Source organism: Passer montanus, unplaced genomic scaffold, assembly GCF_014805655.1.
Source record: "Passer montanus isolate IOZ18808 unplaced genomic scaffold, ASM1480565v1 scaffold3, whole genome shotgun sequence".
Taxonomy (NCBI): Eukaryota; Metazoa; Chordata; class Aves; order Passeriformes; family Passeridae; genus Passer; species Passer montanus.
In genome coordinates, this window is record NW_024367707.1 from 18,727,024 (window position 1) to 18,750,449 (window position 23,426).

The 23,426-nt window shown below is 37.8% G+C and overlaps 1 protein-coding gene across 2 annotated transcripts in view; it reads left to right on the forward strand.

The window, feature by feature from the left end:
* Window positions 1-707: 707 nt before the first annotated feature.
* TGFBRAP1 (transforming growth factor beta receptor associated protein 1) overlaps window positions 708-23,426 on the forward strand; it is a 36,189-nt gene continuing 13,470 nt past the window's right edge. The window contains exons 1-5 of one of the 2 annotated variants that reach the window (XM_039714135.1): window positions 708-836; window positions 3,471-4,172; window positions 11,090-11,284; window positions 12,227-12,381; window positions 17,984-18,066. In XM_039714135.1, coding sequence (XP_039570069.1) covers window positions 3,488-4,172; window positions 11,090-11,284; window positions 12,227-12,381; window positions 17,984-18,066 — 1,118 coding nt within the window. In that variant the 5' untranslated portion in view covers window positions 708-836; window positions 3,471-3,487. Of the gene's footprint in view, window positions 837-1,888; window positions 1,910-3,470; window positions 4,173-11,089; window positions 11,285-12,226; window positions 12,382-17,983; window positions 18,067-23,426 lie in introns of those variants that run through there. The other variant, XM_039714137.1, reaches the window with a different exon arrangement.

Sequence of the window (23,426 nt, forward strand, 5' to 3'; positions counted from 1 at the left end):
TGAATTACTTTTTACCCAGTCGGAGCTGATTCCAGCGGAGTTGATGAGCAGGCTTTGTTAGTTTGTTCCTTATCTTGGGAATAAGGAACTTATTCCCTTATAATAAGGATAAGGAATTTCTTATCTGCCAAATGTATTTGTGGCCCACAAAGTCTGCATTCTTTGTGTCCACTATCAGGAGCACACCCTTCTCGCCAAGCTGTGTCAACCTCTTCCTAGGTCACTGGGACATGTCAAGCCCTACACTTTAACAAGGCAATTCTACCGATAAGTAATTTGTCTTTTTAACATTTAATAGTTGGGAAATTTATTATATATTTATATTTATACAAATAATAGTAGTAGTATAAGTCCCTTATAATATATGAGACTTATATAATATATAAAATACTATAAACAGCATTATTGTAAGTTTCAGAGATGAGACTTATACTGTTATTAAGTCAAATTTGAGTGAGGGCACTTTCTGAGAACCTGAAAAAAGCATCTCCCATATATATATATGTGTGTGTGTGTGTGTGTGTGTGTGTGTATCCCAGGGCTTTGGACTCTTATGTATCTATGTTAAATATATATATATATACAAATAAATATATGCATATAAACATGAATATTAGACTATATAGAGATAGACAGATATATTATATATATAAAATGAATGTATCGGTCTCTCCTCTCGGCCGCGAAGCAGCAGAGCCCCAGGGCGCGGCGGGGCCGGCCGGCGGCGGGCCCGGCTGCGGGCTGTGTGTGTGAGGGCACGGGCAGCGCATCCCTGCCCTGCCGGGGCTCCGCGGCTCGGGAGAGGGGCAGCCGCAGGTTAACTAGAGCCCGCGCAGGTGAGAGAGCGGTGCGGAGCTGGGGGAGGCAGGCAGAGCGCAATGTAGTGCAAGGTTATTGCTTCACTGGAGCGGGGGAGAGCTGCTTCCCACTTCTTGCAGGAAATGAGTGCGTGCGGGGTTATTATTGCGCTCAAAAATCAGTGCCTACTACACTGATAATTTTGTTGACTGTTGCTTTATTTTTCTTTGACGGGAAAACATCCCCATTATCTTGTTTTCCGGGCTTGTTACATCTAAATATAGTATAAAAAATGCTATGTGTGACTATGGAGTGGCCTCTTGCACTTCAAAGGAACAGCATGTTCTGCAGAACCTGTTCCTTTACAGTGCTCACTGGCCCTAAGGTTTCATAAATTAGAACAAGAGAAATGCTAAAAAAGAAGTTATGTCCAGGTCATGCATGTTGGCATTGTTTGTTCCTAAAAGCTTTTTCTCACGTCATTTTTTATTCTAGAGTGAATGTTTTCATTTTGTGTAGTACTATGGATTTTTTGTTCTTTCTGTTCAGGAGTCATGTATCTGTTAGGATTTCTTTCATACTTTTAATTTTCATCATCTTTGGTTTAGGAAATTCTTTTGGACTTTTTAACACATCTTGGTCAGGAGTAAAATTCTGCATTTCTGTCAGTTACATTTTTACTTTGGGCTGCAGGAACTTTAACGGAGTCCTTGGCAGCTTCAGGTATGAAAGCTGCCTGACCTCTGCAGATGGTAGTTTATCACTTCAGGCTACAAACAGGCTCTTAAAACTGTTGGGGTTGTTTTGGCAGTCAACCTTTGGACAGTCCTCTCTAACTTAAAATGCTGTGTTTCTTTTGATCCCGTTGGAGGGTAGGGTGGCTGTGTTGCCAGACTTGCATTATCATTTTACCCTCAGCTGTTTCTCTAGTGCTTCCCGGCTTTGTTTGGTTGGTTTTTTTGTTGAAGGTCATAACACTAATTTACATTCCAGGTGAGGATGGAACTTGAAAATGTCATGGAAGCCCAAATTAAAATCCTTTAAACTTTTGATAAAAACCCAAAAAATGAACTCCGAAGTACTTGGCACTAACACTTACTACTGTATCTTGGTAATATGGTTTGCTTCTAGCCATAATCTTAGTTTTAGATGATTTTATTTCATTGTTATCTGCAGGTTGTGTACCTTATCTTTTCTAACTCAGTTATAGAAATTTTTGGCCATAGTTTTTAGTGTTCTCTTGTAAAAACAAAGGGTTTTGTCAGATGTAGTAATTGGAAACTAAATTTGTTTTGACTGTGTTTAGTTTCAATTTAGACCCGTTTGTTGATGTTGGTTTCTCTGTTGGTCCACAGAGATTTAGTTGTGTAAAAACAAAGGGTTTTGTCAGATGTAGTAATTGGAAACTAAATTTGTTTTGACTGTGTTTAGTTTCAATTTTGTTTACAGGATCCGTTTGTTGATGTTGGTTTCTCTGCTGGTCCACAGAGATTTAGTTTGATGTTTTATGCCTCCACAGTAATTGTGTGTGTTTGAGATGTTTAGTGTTGTGCCTGCGTTGGGTAAGGGCCATTACAGACCAGTCATGACAAATTAAAAAGTGATTAAGCGAGGCCAGCAGTTTCTCATTTGCTCTTCTTTGGAGTGTTGAACACAGTTGTCTGCTGGTTTCTTATAAAAATAACACAAGTCTGGAGTATAATAAAATTGCATGGATTATTTTTAAGACAGTATGATCTGCTTCATAAATTGCATCTGTCCCTTGACAGTGCTTGATTGGAGAGGGGTAGGTATAGTTTGTAGAATAAATATTAGACGTGCTGGTTCACACTTAAAGACAGGCTTTTGGAATTATTGTGGTAGTGGAGAAGAGAAACACTCTGAATTTCTGTGATACTGTCTTGAGCTTAATGAATACTTTATGGGTCATGCACACTGCCTATGTTAAAAAAACCCAACAAGCTACAGACCCAAACCAACGATTTTTATTATGAGTTTGATGATGCCTTGTGTAAGTTATTATTGAACTGGCTTGGAAAGTATGTATTTCTGATTGCTGGAGACTAAGGAATGTAAAGTATGTGTTAAAATGTGTGTATTAATAGGCCTACAGTGGTAGCTTGGAAAGTATGTATTTCTGATTGCTGGAGACTAAGGAATGTAAAATATGTGTTAAAATGGAATATACGTGTGATATTTTGTGAAGGGCTGTGTATTAACAGGCCTACAGTGAAGTGTAAAGCAATATGACATGTTAACTAGTAGCACTAAATGCCTTGCAGCTTCTCAGGAAATCGAAGACCTGAAGCTTGTCTGTTTTCATGTACAGGCAATAGAAACCTGTGCATGACAGGTTTATAAGTAACTAACTACTGGCAATAACCTCTTATAGTGCCAGTGTCTGAGAGAGCCAATAGCATGGTGGTTAGTTGTGGAGAAAGCATCACTTCAGAATAGCTGGGTGCTGTTGTGAGTCTGTTTCAGAAGAGGTTAGAAATGGAGGCATACAATTTGATTAATTTCTGTGGTTATTAATGTGCTTGCTCTGGCTTGTGTAGTTGGGTTAAAAATGCAGTAGTTAAGTTTTAGTATAAGTGGATATCAAATTGCTTTCTTTGATGTTTGATTCTGTGTGCAGAGGTAAATAGTAGTGTTTTTTTCTCTTTAATTAGATCACCCAGAAGACACAATGAGTGTTAAAGCTTTCAAGCTCGTTTCTGCTGTTGAGCGGGAGATGTTAATGGGAGACAAAAATTACATCAACATCGAGTGCATTGAGTGTTGTGGGAAGAACCTCTACATTGGAACCAATGACTGCTTTATCTATCACTTTCTGTTGGATGAAAAGGTATCCACAGCTGGAAAAATAACTTTTGCTGCCACCAAGCAACTACACAAATACCTGGGTTTGAAGAAGCCTGTGAGCGAGTTGAAAGCAGCCTCTGCCCTCACGAGACTGCTTGTGCTTTGTGACAACACGATAACACTAGTGAACATGATCAACTTGGAGCCTGTCCCCACTGGTGCTAGGATCAAAGGAGCTGTGACATTCACACTGAATGAAAACCCTGTGAGTGGGGATCCTTTCTGCGTTGAAGTTTGCATTATCTCGGTCAAGCGTCGCACCATTCAAATGTTCATGGTGTTTGAAGACAGAGTCCAGATAGTGAAGGAAGTGTTTACTCCAGAGCAACCCTGTGCTGTGGCTGTAGATGGTTACTACTTATGCCTTGCCCTCACTACACAGTATATAATTTTGAATTACAATACTGGTGTCTCCCAGGACCTATTTCCTTATTGCAGTGATGAGAAACGGCCAATTGTGAAAAGAATAGGCAGACAAGAGTTTCTGTTGGCTGGCCCTGGAGGCCTAGGTGAGACTAAGAATTTTAATTTTTTGCAGTTTTTTATAACTTCTCTTTGTTTCTCTGAATTTCTGAAGCAAAGCTTTACAAATTAAGTGTTATGCATAATAATGGTGATTTCCTTCACAGGTCTATATTAGAAAGCTGAGATAAAAAAAATATGATAAATTTTTGATACCTAGTACTATTATAACTCTGTGATACTATTATAACTATATTGGAATGCTGAGATAAAAAAATATGATAAATTTTTGATACTTAGTACTATTATAACTCTGTAATACTATTATAACTGTAAAAAAACCACACTACATGTTTTTTTATTAATGCACAAGATTTTATTATTATTTTTATTCACATGATGTGTTTTATTTTAATCAAAGCTTCATTTCATTATGTCTTGCAGCTCCTACCAAAAAAATTGTTGGGTATCAAGTGAAATTTCAGAGATTGATAGACAGTCTGTAGTGACTAGGGGGATTGGGTTTGTGGATGTTGCTACAAAATTGTTCAATTAGTGTAGATTAATTAATTTTTTCCTCAGTTGCTATTCAGAGGAGCTCATATGAAGTCCATTATATAGATTTTAACAGATTCTCAAAAAGGTATGTTGTGCTACAGTATTAGTAAGAAATTTTAGTGGAAGTAAGTTGCATCCTACCTCCTATAACAGTAAATGCTGTCCTAACTGTAGGTGTTATCAGATACTACCCAGTTTTTATGCTCTCATTTGCTTAATATTTTTAGTAGTATTTATTCAGCTCTGTGTTAACAGAAAATGATAGTTTAAGTATTGCAAAACCAAAGTGAAATCGTGCTCTTGTCTAAGAGATGACTGTAAGGACTACTGTAATCTATCTAAATGGACAATATGCTGTGAGGTTAGTAATCTTGAGCTTTTTTTGGAAAAGCTGCAATATCCCAGTGCTGACAGACCACAGACAGAATGCTTTCATGCTGTTTGCCATATGACTCTCCTTTCAGGAGACACTGTTTATGTATGTTCCCTGAGACATTAGGAATAGCATGGCACAAAGTTCACAGCTATTTAGGTTCTTAATTTGGGTTTTGGCTTTTTAATATAGATTCCAAAGAAAATCAAGTGTGCAATTATTAACTCCAAAGAAAATCAGTTGCTTATATTGAAGTTTTGCTTTGTAATCAGAATGCAAGATGTCCATCATCTCACCAGCTTTTCTGTGAAGAAGTAGACTCTCAGTATAATTTGAGCTTATGTGAGTTAAAGTTGTTCCAAGATGAACTTGGGGTTTTTTTTCAGATACAGGCTTTTCTAAGTCATTTTGGCTGCCTACTTCCTTAAAGCTCTTAGTTCTTTTAAATACGGACATGTATTTTTGGACATGAACTGTTTTACTAGTGCTAGAGAAGTTAAAATTTGTCAATTAGCTAATTTTCTGAGAAGATTCCATTCTTACTTTAATTTGTAAAAAAATTTAGGTATGTCAAATCAGATTCCATTCAAGTAATTTATATTTTTTTCTTTAAGTATATAATTTCAAAAGCATAATTGTATTTATTTAGGAATCAGAATTGTATTTTTTCTGACTTTTGCTTTTGTCTGGTGTACTATAAGAGAGAGACATGAAGAGAAGGTTACTTATAAACTCCAGCATCCTTGTGCAAGGTGTCAGGTATGGGAGATCTTAAGCAAATGCACTTGTACTGCTGTAAACATGCTATAAACCACTCTTTTCCTCATGATGCGGGCAAAGTCTTTCCTGTACCACCTCAGAGACCTTTTAGAGTATTTGCTATCAACTGTATAATTTTTCCTTGCTTAATTAATCTTCTGTTTAACCTCCTGTTCTCCAGTCCCTCCCCACTGATGTTTTGACCAAGTATTATCCATCTTGCTGCTCCTCCTTGCTAGCATTCTTTAACACTTGTCTCTTTGAAGTTATGAAGATGGTTGGGCACCTTTATAGTAGATAAGTGTTGTGTATCTTGGTATCTCAGGTGGGCCTCTGCTGTGGAATGCATGGACTTGAAAGGGCTTGATGTAAATCTTCAGTTCTAATTTTATTTGCTTTCATATGTCTCACTGATCGGGGCATGCTGGTTTGGCACTTGGTAGAGTATCTGTGCTAAGTGCAGCCTCTTTTACAGATGTGGAGATATTTTGCATTAATGTATTTGGCTTTAGAGTGTTTGAAGTGACACTTATTTGTATTAATTTTCTTTTGAGTTAAGACTGGAATTTACATTGGCAAAAAGCAAGTGCTTAAAATGATAATCAATGTAAAACATCTGAGTTTATTGTGTATGTAACCTTTTTCTTTATGTGTACATTGGATTTTAAACTGATTGTTAGAATTGTTCATAGCAGATCCTTAGCCATTTGGTACTTTGTTGTCTTTACTTGCAGTTAATATTTAGCTTGTTCTTTCAAAAGTGGGAAGAACTTAATTTTTGGTGCTTCTTCATTCTGTCCAGTAATTATTAATTGACAATTGAAAATCAGTCCTTTCTGATAGGTATGAAACTGCTTACCAAAATTCAGTTTTTTAGTTTGTGAAGCTCTTATTGCGTGCTTTTAATCAGATTTCCTGCTGTGCAGTGGCTTTAAGTGTTTAAAATTACAGCAGACACTTCTTGTTACTGGCTTCTTGATACTGGTACAGGATATGCTGCCTAGCACCAGCTGGAGCAACTGCCCCAGAAGGTCTGAGGTGTTGACTCAGACTGAGCTCCCAATGGAGGGTGCAGCTCCTCACACCTTGAGCTGAACAGAGTGCCTCCTGCCTCATGCTGAGACGGGACCAAGGGAAAATATTGTCCTTGCCCATATGTGTGCTTGGTTGAGGATTTCTGCTGCCAAGTAAACGAGATGCAGTGGGAGGTCAGCAGAGTACATGGCACCAGAGATGGCAAAAAGGAAATTGAATCTTCTCCAGGACCCAGGCATGAGGTTTCAACCTCCAGCTGTACGGAGGGGAAGGACAAGCTGGGTCTCTGCTGTTCTGTGATGTCTGACTCCGGAAACTCATGACTTCTGATAATGGGAAGAATTCTCCTTCTCTGCTTGCTGATCTACATCTATGTAATATGCTCAGTGCTTACACTAGCAGATGAAAAGCAGGAAGTTCTGTCCAACAAATCATCCAAGCCTGTACAATGCAGCAGCACCAGGAGGAGTTAGCAAATAGTAGTAGTAGGAAGCTCCCTCATATTGGAGATGGGGTTTTCTCATTAATCCTGCAGGTAAGGAGAGATCTTGAGGAGGACTACCTGGATTGTGCAGGTCACCAATGGACTGTACAGCTTATGGTGATGGGTTTTGTCTTTTAGGACTCTGGATCCCTATTTAAGGAAGAGATGGGATCCACCAGGTCAAGTGAGGCAAAAGTGTTTTTGCCATCTTGACTGAGAAACATGGTGAGCTGGATTTAGGTTAGGCATGGTGGTGGTGGTAGGCTGTGTTGGCAAACAAATCAGTGCAAGGTGGTGTGGTGAGAGACTTCATAAGCAGCAAACAGAGCTGAAAAAGTTCTTCTTCAGCCACATGCAGAGAAAGTCTTTACATAACACTGTGGTAGTGGAAGCTTTCACTTTTTCTGGGAAATCAGCACAGCTGTGTTTTAACAGTGAGATAGGGGTTACCCTTTACATGGGAGCAGTAGAAAGATGTGGTGGGGTGCCTTGGAACAAAGGATGAGGCCAATAAAAGTTTATGGATTTGGGTTAGAGAGCAAACTAGCATGAGTGAGCAAACTAATTGTGATGAGTGCCTGAAACTGACCACTTCATCAGGAAAACAATGTAGGTAAGATCCTCTTTAGGTAACCTGAAGAAATCTACCTTTGCAGGCCCTCATTTTTAGGGTACACTTGAACCACTCCAATACCTTCTGAAGGGGCAGCACAGCAAGCAGACAAGGAGGCCAGGAGTTTTCTAGAGTGCACTGGTAGTGACTGAGGAGATAAGAAGGGGTGTGCTCTATTGAACATCAGTGTGTTATCAGCATCGTTCTACTCAATCCAAAATACTGGCTGCTAAGAAGAAAATTAACTCTGACCAAAACCAGGGCAGAGGCCAATGTCCATCTGGCATTGACTCTGCTGAACACCATGAAGGGCAACAAAAAGAGCTTCTACAAGCACATCAGCAGCACAGGAAGGCTAGTGGAAACCCACTGTCAAATGGGATGGAGGACCTGATGCCAAAGGCCATGGAAAAGACAGAGGTGCTTAATGCCTTCTTTATGTCAGTCTACTGGTATGACCTTCTTTCAGGAATCATCAGCCCTTAAGAACAGTGGGAAAAGCTGCCCTCAGTAGAGAAGGATCAGGTTGTGGCACATTTGAATAAACTGGACAGACAAATCCATGGAATCTGATGGGGTGTTCTCATGAAGGCTTGAGGGTGATGGTCAATGTCATTGTGAGGCCAGTTGAAAGATCGTGATGATCAGAGAATATTCCTCAGAACTGGAAGAAAACAAACGTTTTCACCCCTGCCTTAGGTGATCAAGAGAAAGGAACCAGGGAAGAGCAGTCAGCCCTACCCTGATCCCTCAGGAAGATGATCTGAGAAAATCCTGGAAGCTGTTTCCAAATATACAAAGGGCAATAATGTGATTTTAAGTAATCCATGTGATTTAAAAAGGGGAAATTGCCTGACCAGACTGTCTTCTGTGATTAGAGGCCAGCTTGGAGAATGAGGGGGGCTGTGATCCTGTGAAGTTCAGCAAGGCTTTGATGCTGTCTGCCATGACATCCTTTGAAGACAGATGTATGAAAAATGAGCTGGAGGAACAGTTGAGGTGAATTGAAAGCTTGGCTGGAAGATTTGTAGCCAGCAGTGCAGAGTGCAGGTGGAGGCCAGTCTTGTACCCCAGGGGGCCAATGTGAGGTCAATACTGACATCATTTTAACAACGTGGCTGGTAGGGAAGGGCACGCCTTACACAGTTTGCAGATGATACAAAATATTTCTGTATCTCTTGGTCCTGAAAACAGTGTAGCTTTGTTTCAGGTAACTCTTGTAATCCATAGGTAGCCTTTGCAATTTTTAATATGGAATTGATTGCCAGCCTCATCTCAAGTTTCATCAGATGCATTCCTGCACTATAAAAAGGCTGTGGTTCCTGGTTGTAGTTATGTTTATTGTTATCCTTAGGTGAGAGCTGGATGAAGACAGAAAACACATCATTCTGCCACAGAAGCTCTAGCTGGTGAAGGCAGAGGGAAGTAGAGAGTCATTGACTGGAATGCATAACTTTTCACTTCCATAAAGGATTTTTTAAATTACCTAAAAAAGAGCTTTCTCATTAAAAAAAAAAAAGGGTTTATAATTATTTGTGTTAGAACATCATAGAAATAGAAAAGCCTATGAATTAGTCTTTAAAATATAATAAGCCCTAAGTTTACCACTGGTTAGCATGAATTTAGAACAGGTTTTCTTTCATGTTTTGAAGTGGGATTATAAAATGGAATAACAACTGAAAGCCTTTAAAACTGGACAGTACATTTTGCCTGACATAAAATTTTACTGATGAGTCATAAGAATATGAAGATCTATAGAGTAAATTAGGAATTATATATTAGACTTAGAAATTTTCTGTAAGGCGCTCTGGTTGAAAAGCTGATCATTGCAGTGAAAAAGAACTCTTAGTCAAGGGGAAAGGGCTGATCATTTGAAAGTCACTGTAAGGGACCCAAAAGCTTGGTCTCTACACTGTAGTTCTGTTAAAGTCTACAATCTTCTGTTTTATTTACTCTGGTTTTCTTGTAATTTTTTTTTTTTTCATTCTAAGAAGGTCCTTGTACCCAGCTCGCCTTGCCTCATTATCCTGTGTTTGGAAGAGATTTTGTAAATTGAATAACATAATCTTTTAATCTCTTCTGTTCTTTAGAGCTCAGACTTATTCTGCCAGCTGTCAAGTGGCTCACTGCTGCCAAAGATCAATTTTTATGGGCACGTCTTTTTAATGGCACGAGAATTCTTGGTTTAAGGGGTATGAATTCATATTCAGAATAGAAGTTTACACTGTGCTGGTAAATATTTATAGAACTGGGCCTGAAAATTGTGACTGAAATTTCTCTTCAATTTATGTCTCATAATTTGGAAATATCAAGTAGAATGAATAGAACCAGTGACATGTGGTCCTAAAGCAATTTAAAAGTTTATTAAGCTAGGAAAAGAATGGAGGACAGAATAGACATGAGAAAAGGGAATGACAAAAAAACACCCTGCAAATTAACTGAAGCTTTAATCTGGTTATTCTGAAGACAACATAAGAGTTATCACTGTAATAATAGAAAGTCTTCACTTTGTGCTGCTTTATACACAGCCTCTGCATTTTTTCAAATGATTGAAAATGCAGATGCTTCACAGGAAGTGACTCACCCCAAGGAGCTGGGCCCTTGTTCTCTGAAAAGGTTGTCTGTTCAAAAGTGAAAAAGTGTAAGTAAACAATTGTGTCCACTAAAATGCTCTGTAGTCATTGAACACGACAAGAACAAACACATCTGCATTGCCAGATAGGTCAGGTGGTGCAGGTCTGCAGCTCACACTAAGGCAAGATTGTTTGAAAGCTGGATCTCAACAAGTGTGACTGTTCTGGTATGAATTCAAACTACATGGCATAATTCCTTTAAGAAAGCTCTTAAATTTACTAAACTTGAATAATTCCTGCTAGTTTGTTTCAGTATTCATCTCTTATCTGGTTTTGGCATTGTCTCTTCCTGTGCTGAAGAAGAATGAAAAAAAAAATTGAACTGAATTAACCAACATCTCTGTTAGGTCCAGGGAGGTGTGATGTGTTGTCCTCGGGCTGCCTTGATACTGCACCTGCTCTGAGGCTTTCCACTGTTGTACCTTGGTACCCTGCTTTGTGTTGGAAAAACAGCAGTCTTCAATCCTCAACTAGCATGAGCCTCAGGCTTTGTCTTTCCCTTTTTCCAGGCATGTTTGCTACTGTAGATGGGATTTCACAGCGTGCCCCGGTGCACTGGTCAGAGAACGTGATCGGGGCAGCTCTGTGCTTTCCTTACGTGGTTGCTCTCGATGATGAGTTCATTACGGTGCACAGCATGCTGGACCAGCAGCAAAAGCAAACCCTGCCTTTTAAAGAAGGTCACATTCTACAGGACTTTGAAGGTATTAAAAAGGACACTTTGTTGCATCAGTAGTTCTGGAACAACCACTGAAGTCACTTGGGTTTGTTTTTTAAACAAAGTATATAACAAGTGTGTTGAATATTGAAACTTTTGTTGCAAGTGCTTTCCCCATTAGATTCCTTGCAGACTTCAGTAATTTAAAACTGCACGCATCTAACAAAGTGTATGCTCATTAAATGTGCTGTAATTGTCAAGTTAATTGTTGGGTAGGAGTCTGTGGAATTAGAGCTTTTTCTTGAAACTTGATTATTTCTTTCAAAGGAGCAATGTTAATTTAATGCTACAACTCAGTAATTTTGATCTACAGGTATTTTTCTATTGACTATCCTGACAAAATTCTTACCTATTAGAAAGGAATACAAAAGAAAAATATTTTTAAAAATATCTGTGTAAGAGGTTTAAAATTGGATCTTTCACATAGAATTGTTAACCAAAAAAATGCAAAAATTTCTCTTGAGTGTGGAATATACTATGCTACTCTTTATTTTTCCAGAAAAGCTACAAACTCCAGCACTGTGAACTATGTATTTCTTGCTAGATTTGATGTATGGCTTAAAATTTTCAAATATAAGCCTGGGAAAATACCTGTTACTTAAAAGTTCCTACTCTCTGGAATCTGGACAATAATTTCAGTGGCCTTACCAGCTTAGTTCATCATGAGTGACTCTAGCCAATTTCTCTTACTTTGAGTGGAACAACATCTGCTGTAACTAAATAAATTTACCAATATCTCTGTAATTCTGAGGTGGAACTCATAGGTAAATGGCACTATCGAGTAAATGTGGTAGCAGCAAAGGTCACTTTTGGGACTTTAGCCCTGTTTAGGTTCTTGCATCTTAAATTGTGTATTTTAAAGCTTATTTCTGAAATTGCTTTTTCCTGCAGAGGCTGTAAATTGAATATATCTGTTTGTTCTGTCCAGGAAAGGTGATTGTTGCTACTAACAAGGGTGTGTATATCTTGGTGCCACTACCTTTGGAAAAACAGATTCAGGATCTTCTAGCTGGCCACAGAGTGGAAGAAGCCCTTGTTCTAGCAAAAGGAGCTCGAAGGAATATTCCAAAAGAGAAATTTCAGGTTTGTCCTTCCCTTAATTTTCACAAAAACAGAAATTTCACAGTGGGGGCATGTACTCCATTGGTCAGGTGATTGGTGAATGTGTGGGAAGAATTTAAATTGTAGAGAAGTTGTAATACCTTTTCTGATGTCAGCCTGAGGAAACAAGTATTCTGCTAAATTGTTTTGTACTTGTAGGAGCTGTGACTTTGACAGGGTTGAATGCTGTTATTCTTCAGGGGTTTTGTTGAATTTTTTCAACTGTAACTTGGGAGAATTGATAACAAAGCAAAACCAGAAATCTAGCGGCAGAAAATCCAATGAATGCTTCTTTGGTACTAGATTCAGTTATTATTTGCTATTGTTGCTTAAAAATTATATTTCAAATTAGAATTTTGAAATTTTACTTTTTTTATCAAAGATTCTCACCATATCCTAAACTCCACAGTAGCACTTGACTTCAAAGTTAAGTGATGGGAAATCTTACTTCCAAGCTCTTACAAGTTGTGCTTGTACTGCTGCGTAACTCAGATTTGAAGGTTTTTGTGTGGCAAAGTGTCTTTAACTCTTTGATTACAGTGTTGATTAAAGATTTATACTCATTCCCTTCTACCCCTGATTTATATTGCCTTACGTATTCTACTGTATTTTCTTCTATTTAGGGACTTGTAGAATGCAACATGACTTCTCTACTCATGGAGTAGGTGAATGAATATTTGACTTAGTTTCTTTCCTATTGTAAAAGCAAAATTTTATCTGTAACCTGCAGAAAATCTGTGGTTTTCCTTTTTTTAAATATACTTTGGAGCATTTTGCTGCCATTAAAACAGTTGTGTTACTTTTGGTTTGTTTAGAAAGGTATACATGACTCTGGAAGATACAGGATTGCAATGGATCAAAACTATTCTGGCTGTCGGGATCTTTGTTGGTTTTTAAATTTCAAGAAGCTTCTAATTCCTTTTAATTTCAGTTTCAGTCAAGGCCTAAAAGGCAAACATTAAAGGAAACTTGTATCAGCTTTCATTTTGATCCTTAACTCCTCTCTTAAATGGGCAGCTGGGAGACTGCTGGAACTAAAAAGCTATTCGAGAAAAGCGTTTCCATCCTTTTGTGAAGGTCCAACTACCTGAAAGTACTTGAAGCTTGAGAGTATTTAGGCAGATACAGAGTTCAGTTTCCAGCATGTTTTGCTTTGCATCTTCACTTCCTGCTTTATCCTTCCAATCTGTTTAAAGAAGCAAACAAAAATCTTGCTGTGAGGGCAGGATGCATGATCTAATCAATGTCTTCTATGTGTGATGACCTGTCATTTTCTAGTTATTTCTTTACAGTTCATGTAGGTTTAGTGTGGGAATGACTTCCTGTGTTTTGCCACTGGATGAACTACAATTCATTAGCTAAAATACATTATGTAGAATCTCATTCCTCTTCAGTTTTCTTGCATTAAGAATTTTTCAGCCTTTAAAATACATTACTTGCTTTTCACAAATATCTTAAGTGTGCAGGGTTGGTCTTCCTGAAATTAATTTCCTAGAATATTGTAAGTTCTTTCTAACTTAGTGTGCTTTTAAGGGTGTTCAGTTATTTTAACTCAATGCTACAGCTGAAAACCAGAAAACATAGTACTTGCAAGCAAAATAGCTGTTCTTTTTCTGGGGTGTATATGCAAACTGATATTAACCAATTATCAAATTATTGAATTGATGGAGTTTCCCACTGACTCCTACTAAAGTGACTCAGCTTGGCCTAGTTGTTGAGACATTACTTCAGTTTTTCAGAGTTTGTCTGTAGCTGGAAATGTAACATGTTGAGTTTGCTTTCTAAGGCACTCTGATACTCTGATATTGTCATTACAGGCACATCAGTCTTGGGTAATGTAAGTCTGATGGACTTCAACCAAATTGCACATCTTACATATGTGTTTTTACAACATTTCTTTGACATACTTTAACTGACCACACAGCTTTCATTTATAACTCCTTTTTGAGAGCTATCCTCAGATAGCTATCATGTCTATTAGAAAATTGGTATTTTTTAATAGTTATCTTCTGGTATCTGTTTGCAAGCATTACTGAATCCTGAGCAGGTCACACTTCAGGGGCCTTATTTTGCCATTTTGTACAAGTAGCAGGATGGACTGCATAGGGTTGTCGTCAAGGCACTTGATCCAACCACTATAATCTATCCATACATGACAGTGATTATTATTGTGTGGTTCATGAAGCATAGTGTTCCCTTTGTCACATGATGCAGTTTTCAATGGCTGATGCCATCTTATGTGTCACTTGAACCCAGGGCACTGCAGGGCAGATCTTGAGGACATGGGATTTTTTTTCCCCTACAGTTCAGTACTTTGTCACTGCCTGCATGCTTGGGTGCATGCTCTCCCTCTGTATAGCAGCATAAACATATATGTATGTATGCTGGTAATGCAGAATGGTGGTGGAATAGCAGCAATGAAATACTATACTCTCAGAATTATTTGTACAGTCAATATTTAGTTATTGAAAAATAAATGGTCATGCCTTAGAAGCTCTAACCTGTCATTTGACTTGTGGTTCCCGCAGACTTCAAATTTAGCTCTGCAGTAACAAATGAAAATTTCTTTGTTTTTGAGCATCAGAAATTCCTGCTAGGTAAAAAAAGCTAAGCACAAGTGCTCCAAGGAGATGGATATCTCTGCTGGATATAATTTTTGATAGAATACAAAGGCCTTTCTACCATGCTACCGTGAAATGACTGAATACTACTTATTAATTTTTCAGGACAGCTGATGTTTGCAGAAATCATGGTTGATGGTAGTGAAGACCTTGGTTAGATTGACACACATCTTGCATAGGTATCCCTCTCTGTTTTTTTTTTTTTTTACTTCCTAATTCTTTTTAGTTTAAAAAACATATTAACTGCACCCAAATCTGACCAAAAGACAAAGTGGCTTTCTAGAAAAATTCCTTTGGACAATGTAGTTGGTAATTCTGACCATTTTAGAAAGGATTTTTTTAGCAGTTGAGAGAATTAAGACTTCACAGCAATCACAGCTTCAGCAGTCATCTTTTTTTTTCCTATTGCTTTTTCAGGTGTGAATTAATACAAATCTTATGTCATGTTTTTGTAGCTACTGGTCTTGATCTGAATTTAGTCAACAGTGCAGAATTTGCCTAAAGAATTGCAAGTCCTATGGTGGTTCTTCAGAACTTATAAAGGACTAAGCAATGTGTTGAATATTGACTGGGCATAGCTTAGTACCTTTTTAAAAGAAGCCTGTTCCAGATCTGACAAAATGATCTGGAAGAACTGAAGGTTTTTTTTCTGTCATAAACAGAATTTAACGGTGTGTGTTTGACATGTAGGTCTAGCCCATTCCTAAAAATGTGTGAGAAAGGGAATATTGGATTTTCCATAATCTGCTCCATTTTCCTCCGTAATCTTCACCCTAGGCCATCTTAATATCTAGTGTTTATATTGTCAGTTAAAAATCTACCTGGGTACTGCCTATCTTGTCATTGCATCTTTAAAAAGTTCAGAAAAATGTCTTTCTGTAGATATTCTACATTTTTTGTTGCATGTCTTTAAGGGGGAATTGAAGATCTAGCAACATTTAAATGAAAGTGAATACCACTTTATCAGTTCAAATTTAAAACTGCTTCCGTCAGCCTATAGTTATACTATCAATGAACTCTTTTCCACTTTTTGTTAAAAAGATACTGTACAGACTAGCTCTGCAATTCAAGCCGTGCTTTCAGTGAAATTAATTCAAACTTTATTACGAAATCATAATTGACTAAATATGTAAATTTTAGTGATCACTATTGCAAAAATTGAAAATGGGCTTTGGGGGGAAAAAACGCCAGCCTATCTACTTTTGATACTAGCTAGTGGGGTGAGAAGTCTTTCCCTGAAAAGTCAGGCTGGATTTTAACATTTTTCTGCTGCCATGAGATGCAAATATTTGCAGAATTTAATCCTTCAGCAGTGTCATTAGGAAGGTGACCAGGTAGGTATTCATTGGTTCACAGATTACTGTGTATTGGTGTAATAACACTGTCAGAAGTCCAAAATATTCTGGATATTTTGTGAGTCAATCCTCTAAAGAAGTTTTACTTCGTAACTTTAATTAAATCCTCTTTTAGCTTTAGTTAATCATTTACATTGAATGTAAAACATTAGTTTATATAAAGATGTCATTAGGTATTGTTTGTTTAATTTTATATTTGTCTGAAAAACTGTGCCTGATCACATTACTCTGTTTCCCCTTTTCTCCTATATACAAGAGAGGCAAGAAAAGACCCACAACCTTACAAAGCATTTTAGAGACTTGCTAACAACAGAGATTAAGTATTTCCATTACATTAACCATTAGTAAAGTATGCACAGACTAAGTGGACTGAAGCCAAGCTTTTCTGGTAAATCCATAACCTTTATCAAGGTGAAAAATCATCAGTCAGAGTGTCAGTCCACTGTACTTGAGACCTGGTGCTCTTCAGCAATTCCTTCCTGGAATAAGTTCCTATTGTATTATAGCTTCTCTGGGAAGTTTTCACTGAAAATGTTTTGGTTTTTTTTAAGTCTGATATTAGCAACAGTGTGAAACATTGGAAAGCTGTGTATTCATGAGCAAACTGAAGGGAAAAACTGAGGACATGAGAAGGTAGCTGGGTGTATTTCCCAAAGTACCAGTGTTGTCATGAATGGGAATGCTCTGCAGAGCACACTTTAGGTTCCTTGCTTTTAGTACTTCTCTTTTGCTGTGGGAAATACTCTGAGCTCAAGGATTTAATTTAATCTTGTAATTGGTAGTTGGTTGACCATTCAGATTTAATAACTACCTATCATTTAAAGTAGTTTTTGTGTTCTCTTTCCACTGAGCTTCATTTAAACACTTTTTTGTCTAGGTGTGTCCTTAACAGTAAAGTTTGATAACATAACTTCCCATATTATGATTTACTTGGTCTTTAACCATATTTTTATGGTATATTGCGTAATGTACCACATATTGGATAGGTTGAGTCGTTTTGGAAGAATTTTTTCTTTTAAAAAAAATCAAAGTAGCAAAACTGGCAGAAAGTCAAAAATATGGCCATCAGCTGAGGATGAGACTATGAGAGTTGCCAGCAGTTTGCACAGAGAGGTGAGACAGGAAGGAAGTGGCTGTGTGTGGTCAAGTGGGACCATCTTTATTTTTTGTGCTTACTGAATCATGGGGAACTTCAAAGATAACCATTGGCTTTTATGTTTGCAAATAACTCAAAAAACTTGAGGCAAGTCAGTGTGATGTCAGATAAGTCATAATTTGAACAAGAAAACTTAAATTTGCTGTTAGTTCACTTTGCTTTTAGTAAGTACTCATGAGCAGTGTTGTGTTCACACACATTTGTGTAAGAATGAGTCTGGGCAGCAGATTCAATATATTCAGGTACATAATTTAAAATGTAGAGGATCAAGGTTCATTTTGCTCATGACTTGTCAGGTGTGGCTGAAGATGATTTGTTTGGTGTTTTTTGGCAGATAGCTATTGCAGTAGTAACTACCAATAGTAACTAGTATTATATAGCTATTGCACTAGTAACTAGTACATAAATACAAATATAATAAAACTTTTTTTCCCCCTCCTTCTTTTTTATAGGTAATGTACAAACGAATCCTGCAGCAAGCAGGTTTTATACAGTTTGCACAGCTTCAGTTCCTTGAAGCAAAAGAACTCTTCAGGTAATTGTGTGACAAGAAATTTAATAATTTACCTTCTTTAAATAAGAAGTTAGTATTCTTGGTTTGAAAAACTTAATTGTTTGAATATTTTTTGATGTAGATGTGAGTTCACTGTTATACAATGGTTTTGTTGGGGTTAAGAACAGAGTAATGTTGAAACAACTTTTTAGCTGAAGAGTTAATGCAACTGGTATTTTTTGGGATGTTAACACATAGTAGCATTAAGAACTGTATGTATGGAGATTTTTTTGTTTTATGCCCATAAAGGTCAAGGCTTTATCACAGAGTCTGTGCTGTGATTTACAGCATGAACATTGCTTTGTTCTTTTTTTTTAATACTTTTAACAAAAGATATAACTTAAACATTATTACAATTGAAATATTATTGACACAATTGCACTATTTTTTATGAGGATGTTGATACTGAATTTGCTTTACCACTTGTTCTGTTAGACCTTTTCCAGAAGACAGATTTGTTCTTGAAGTCTGTACTAACCTTGCTGATTTAGCCATTTCAGCAGTCACTTGTTTATAAATTGACCTTGATATTCCACTTTCATTCAGAAAATGCTGCTTGTTATCTTTATTCTACCTGATAATTTCATTTCTGCTAGCCATACCTCATCCTGTGATGCAGCACTGTCTGTAGTTAGTGGAATGCATGCTGACCACATAAAATAACTCTCCTTGTTATCTGCTGAAATTCACTTTAAATCAGTTTAGAGTCTATGGAATAGGATTAAGGTTAGACAATTTTCAGTATACCGTAAGCATATTTACAGTGTAGGAAAAAAGTTGTCCTTGGATATATGGAAATGCATTGAGGAAAGTAAAGCTTTGAGGAATGCTGCTGTTGGTGAGAGACTTTGCCATTTTGCTTCCTGAGAGACACTGGGCTTGGATGAGCAGTGTACACTGAGTGAAGATGAGGGAATGACAGGAAAGGCCTGAGCAGCATTTACCGACAATTTTCTGGCCACAACCACTTCCTCTATCAGCTAGCAATTGTTGTCTTTAGTGAGAAATTTGCAGTGTTTCTCCACCCTTATCTTTCAGACACTTGTGTATCTGACCTCTGGGTTGTGTATCTGAAGCAGAAGTACAAGTAGGGCACAGTTAAGAATATTTTGAGAGCAGTGAAAACAGGGAAATCTATCCTGTGAGGGGTTCTACCACCTTGTGGAAGGAGCCAGGGTTGCTTATGCATCCTCCATCCAGCTATCAGTCCATCTGACAAATAAGCTTTAATGAATAGAGTTGTGGGAGCTTCTCCATAGAAACAAACATGCTTCATGAGAAAATGTGCTGGCCAGCCACAAATTGTGCAGCTCAGGCAGCATCCCAGGGTGTTCCCTTCCTCTAAAAGCTGCAACTCCAAAGCAGAACAACAGTTCTGCTGATGAATGAATTGCTGATGTCTGCTTAGGGAAGAAAGCCAGAGTATGTTTCTGTGCTTTTCTTCTGTCCAGCCATACACAAGCTAAGCAGAGTATTTTGGTGACTGAAAAAACTTGCTATGGTAATTAGGTTCCTTGACTTTTAGCCCTGGTGGGCACACTGAGTTAGAATAACAGCTGCAGGTGACCTGATACAGTCTCAATCAATCTTGTTCGTTTTAAACTTAGTGATGCTCACAGGCAAAATGGGAGAGTGGCAGTCTGTGAAAACACTTCCTCTCATCCCGGTTTGTTGCTCTGCAGACATTTCAATCTTGTTTTAGAAATCACTTCAATCTTAATGTCAAAGGGAAACTTGGTACCTATCTGAGGAAAGAGGGTGTTAAGCAGTGAAACAGGGTAGCAGCAGTACCTCAGAGATCTTGGTGTGATATGTGGTCCTGCTTCTGGTTAAATATGGCGTGAGGTTGTCTCACTGCTTGGAAAATATCTGCCAGTTACAGCTTAGCAGGGGCAATTATATTGGATTAAAGGTCTTCATTTTTTTGCATATTACCCTTCTTGGATAACCTTGTCAAGAAACAGTTCTACCTTATGCTTAAATTCATAGTTCTTAAACATTGGAACTTTTAAGAGAAATAATTTGCCAAGTTCCTCGTGGTTAATGCTGATGCTTCTGAATACTGAAGAAGGTTGACAAAAAGGAAGAATAAAGTGGTAGCTTTATTGAAACTCAAATAGTTCAACATAAGGAGGATAATTTTCTTCAGCTAGATTCATTAACCTTAAAACTGAGTAAGAAGTAACAGTAGGGCTTTTTTGGTCTGACAAATTCTGCTATAAGCAATAACAGGATTGTGATTATGTTAGGTAGTTGTGATTTATAGTTATGCTATTTCATGTTGCTATCATTAGGGTTAACAAACAGTGCTTTTTAGGAGGTCATTTGCTGAATTTTCCATGCCTTACTGAGATGTTTGGCAGATGTCATAGGGAAACCAGTTCTCTTCAGTGTTTACTGGTTAGATATTGCTTGCCTTCTGACCCTCTGGATACTGGAGCTTTTCTAAACTTTGCTCTTTTTAACAAATAAGAATGTTAACTCTTTGCACAGTATTCCTCACCTTGGAAAGCCCATAAAGAGAATTCAGGTACACTGAAAAGGTTAAAAAAATTGCTGGCACTTGTACCTGGAGAAATAAAAAGTAGAAATGATGTGGGTTTTGCATCTTAAATGTGATTCAAGAACATAAGCTTCCAATACAGCCAGTGGGATTTAGGCAAAACAGTTACCAATGTAGACTTCTTTGGCATCTCTGATACCTGTAAATACAAGGGTCTGAATTTAGGCCTAAGTTTCCTGAAAACTTGTAGATTCTTCTTGTTGCATTGTTTATATATATGAAGCCCAAAGAGAGTTAATGCAGAATTGCTCAAAGGGAAGTTGGCTCACAACACTGATGTCTCAAGAGTTTGTTTTCTACTGTGTAATAAGTTCCTATCTGTGTTTTGCTAAACCTAAAATGCTAGAAGCTGAAGGCTCAGACATGTTTTTCAAAAGAGATGAGGTCCTTTGTAGCTGCTCTAAAAGTTATGTCCAGACATGATGGAAAGATCCCCAAGACATCCACAAATCCCAGGGGCCATAAGCCTTGGGCTGAATGTTAGCCATTTGTGCAGGTGGGGTCATTGTTTAGTATTTGGTATTTTTCTGAAGAAGCTCATGGATGATGTGGTGCTTTTAAGGAGGCTGCTTGATTACTGCTTACCATTGCTGTGGGGAGAACAAAACTGTACAGCTGAGGTTGAGTCAGATCTGCTGAGAGAACCACAGGTGATTCACAGCCCAGGCTCTGGGCTAGCCAAAGTTTAAAGTGGATTGTCCTTTTTGGAAACAGATCATCATTGAGGCCAGAATCTGTGAAGTCAGAGGTAAGGTAGATGACTACTTCCTCATCTTACTGTCTTGGATGGTAAGATGAAAGGACTCAGAAGCTACTGTAGAAGTTGGAAAATGTTTTGAAACTTATTAAAAGTGGCATATTAAATATAACTTTTTTTTTTAACATCATCTATTTCAATGGTCACAGTCTCCAGTCCAAGCTTAGGGCCATCTCCAAATACTTGACAGCATAGCTAGCAAGGGAATTGATGTTTATATTTTAATTTCTCCAGATTAATTAAGACTCCTTTTTTCTGCACAAATTTTGAGCAGCCTGTGGATATTAGTCTAATTATGAGTTGGCTTTTGTTCTAAAACAAATCGGGGAAGATTTGTTTGGATTGGAGGGAAAAAAAATCTCTTTCTTCAAATAGTATTAATTTTCTAGTGTAATGCATCTCATATAATATATTTAATCTTGGGACTTGAAATTTCAGAGTAGTTGCAGTAGCTGAAGCTGCAGTTAGGTTATTGTGATAAGTTCATACTGAAAACTCAGATATTCTTGGAACCATCAGGTCATGCCACTGCCAGAACTTGCTGCTTCTGGGTTATTCTGCCTCTTATCGTAATGTAGATCTAAGAATTTCAAAGCCAAATCCCAAAAGAAGGATTAAAAGAAATTTCAACTGCAGAAATCTGAAAAGTAGACCTGAATGCTTTACCTTCTGTTAGAGGTGGGTCTTTGTAGTGTAGAGGTGGGCTTTAGGCAGTAGGAGTTCTCCATAGGAATTGGGAAAACCTGCTGTTCAAACTTCTCTTCAAGGGAAGGCTTCCCAATTTTGTCTGTTGTGGTTCTTCTCTATTGTCTGTGTTGCTACTCCTGTGCTTTGCAGTCACTAGGTTCTAGAAGAGAGGATGCTGCTTTTAAATTTGCTGTTGCTGCTTTCTCCCAGAATTTCATTCTTCTGGTATAGATTTTTGTAGCCAAAGCACTGTAGTAACTTGAAAGAAAAATTCTAAATGGGGCTTGTGATTGTAATGGCTCCTATTAGTTCATGTTTCCTGAATGGTTTTGGAATTGTCTCTGGCACGAAGTGAAAAATGCAGGGCATGCCTGTAGTGAAAGGATGAGCCTGTTTATGATAACCTTTCACACTTTATTGCCTGTAGAAATCTGCTGCTTTTCTACGTCTGTGTTGTCATTTGTTTCTTTTTGGAATTCGTTTGAATCAAAGTTGTGAAGAAAAAGTCTGAGCTTGCTGATCACCAGGGAGATAAGAATTATTTTTTAAAAGTTCTATTTGCAACAAAATAACTAAACAGGGTTTCTTTTAGAGAACTGTCAAGTTCATTTTGATTTTTTTTTTTCAGCAATAGTATTTCCTGCACTTCAGTAATGTTAATTTTTAAACATGAATTCTGAGTAAAAACTTTGACAGTGAAATAAAATACTATAAAATATCCTGATGTCTTGCTGTTCTTCTAAAGCAAGGCCTGGAAAGAGGGTTCGCTCTATCTGTGAAAACTAGGAATTGTTTGCCATGTGTGAAAAAAAATATTCTTCTGTCACAACATGCATTCTTTAAAAGCTTGAGGAATTTCAATCTAGGCTGAAAGAAAAACATTTTGTATGGCATATCTGTGTTACTACTTGCTGCTGAATAAAAGTATAGGGTGTCCTTCACACCCAAAGTGGAAAAGCCACTCCAGGGGAGCCTCCATAGATGTACACCCAAGGCCTCTGCCTGTACAACAAACTTATGGGTTAAAGGGATGCATAATCAGTATCTGTGGTTTGCTTACAGAACTTCTGTAAGAAGAGAGCCAAGTGAGGCATCTGGTGCATTTCAGGTTGGGGAGAATGTTTTCATCATGCATACACATGCTATGGAAGCTTTAGTTTTGTACAGGAAGTTGCTGTTTTCTCCAGAATTACACTGGCACAATCTTTGTGGCTTGCCTAAAAGGGTTCACTTTTGCCTTTTTTTTTTTTTCTGCCAGCAGAAGACTAGCTCCCATAATGAATGGATGAAGTCTAGGGCAGTCCTAGGACTGCTGTAGGGCTGTTCATCTGATTT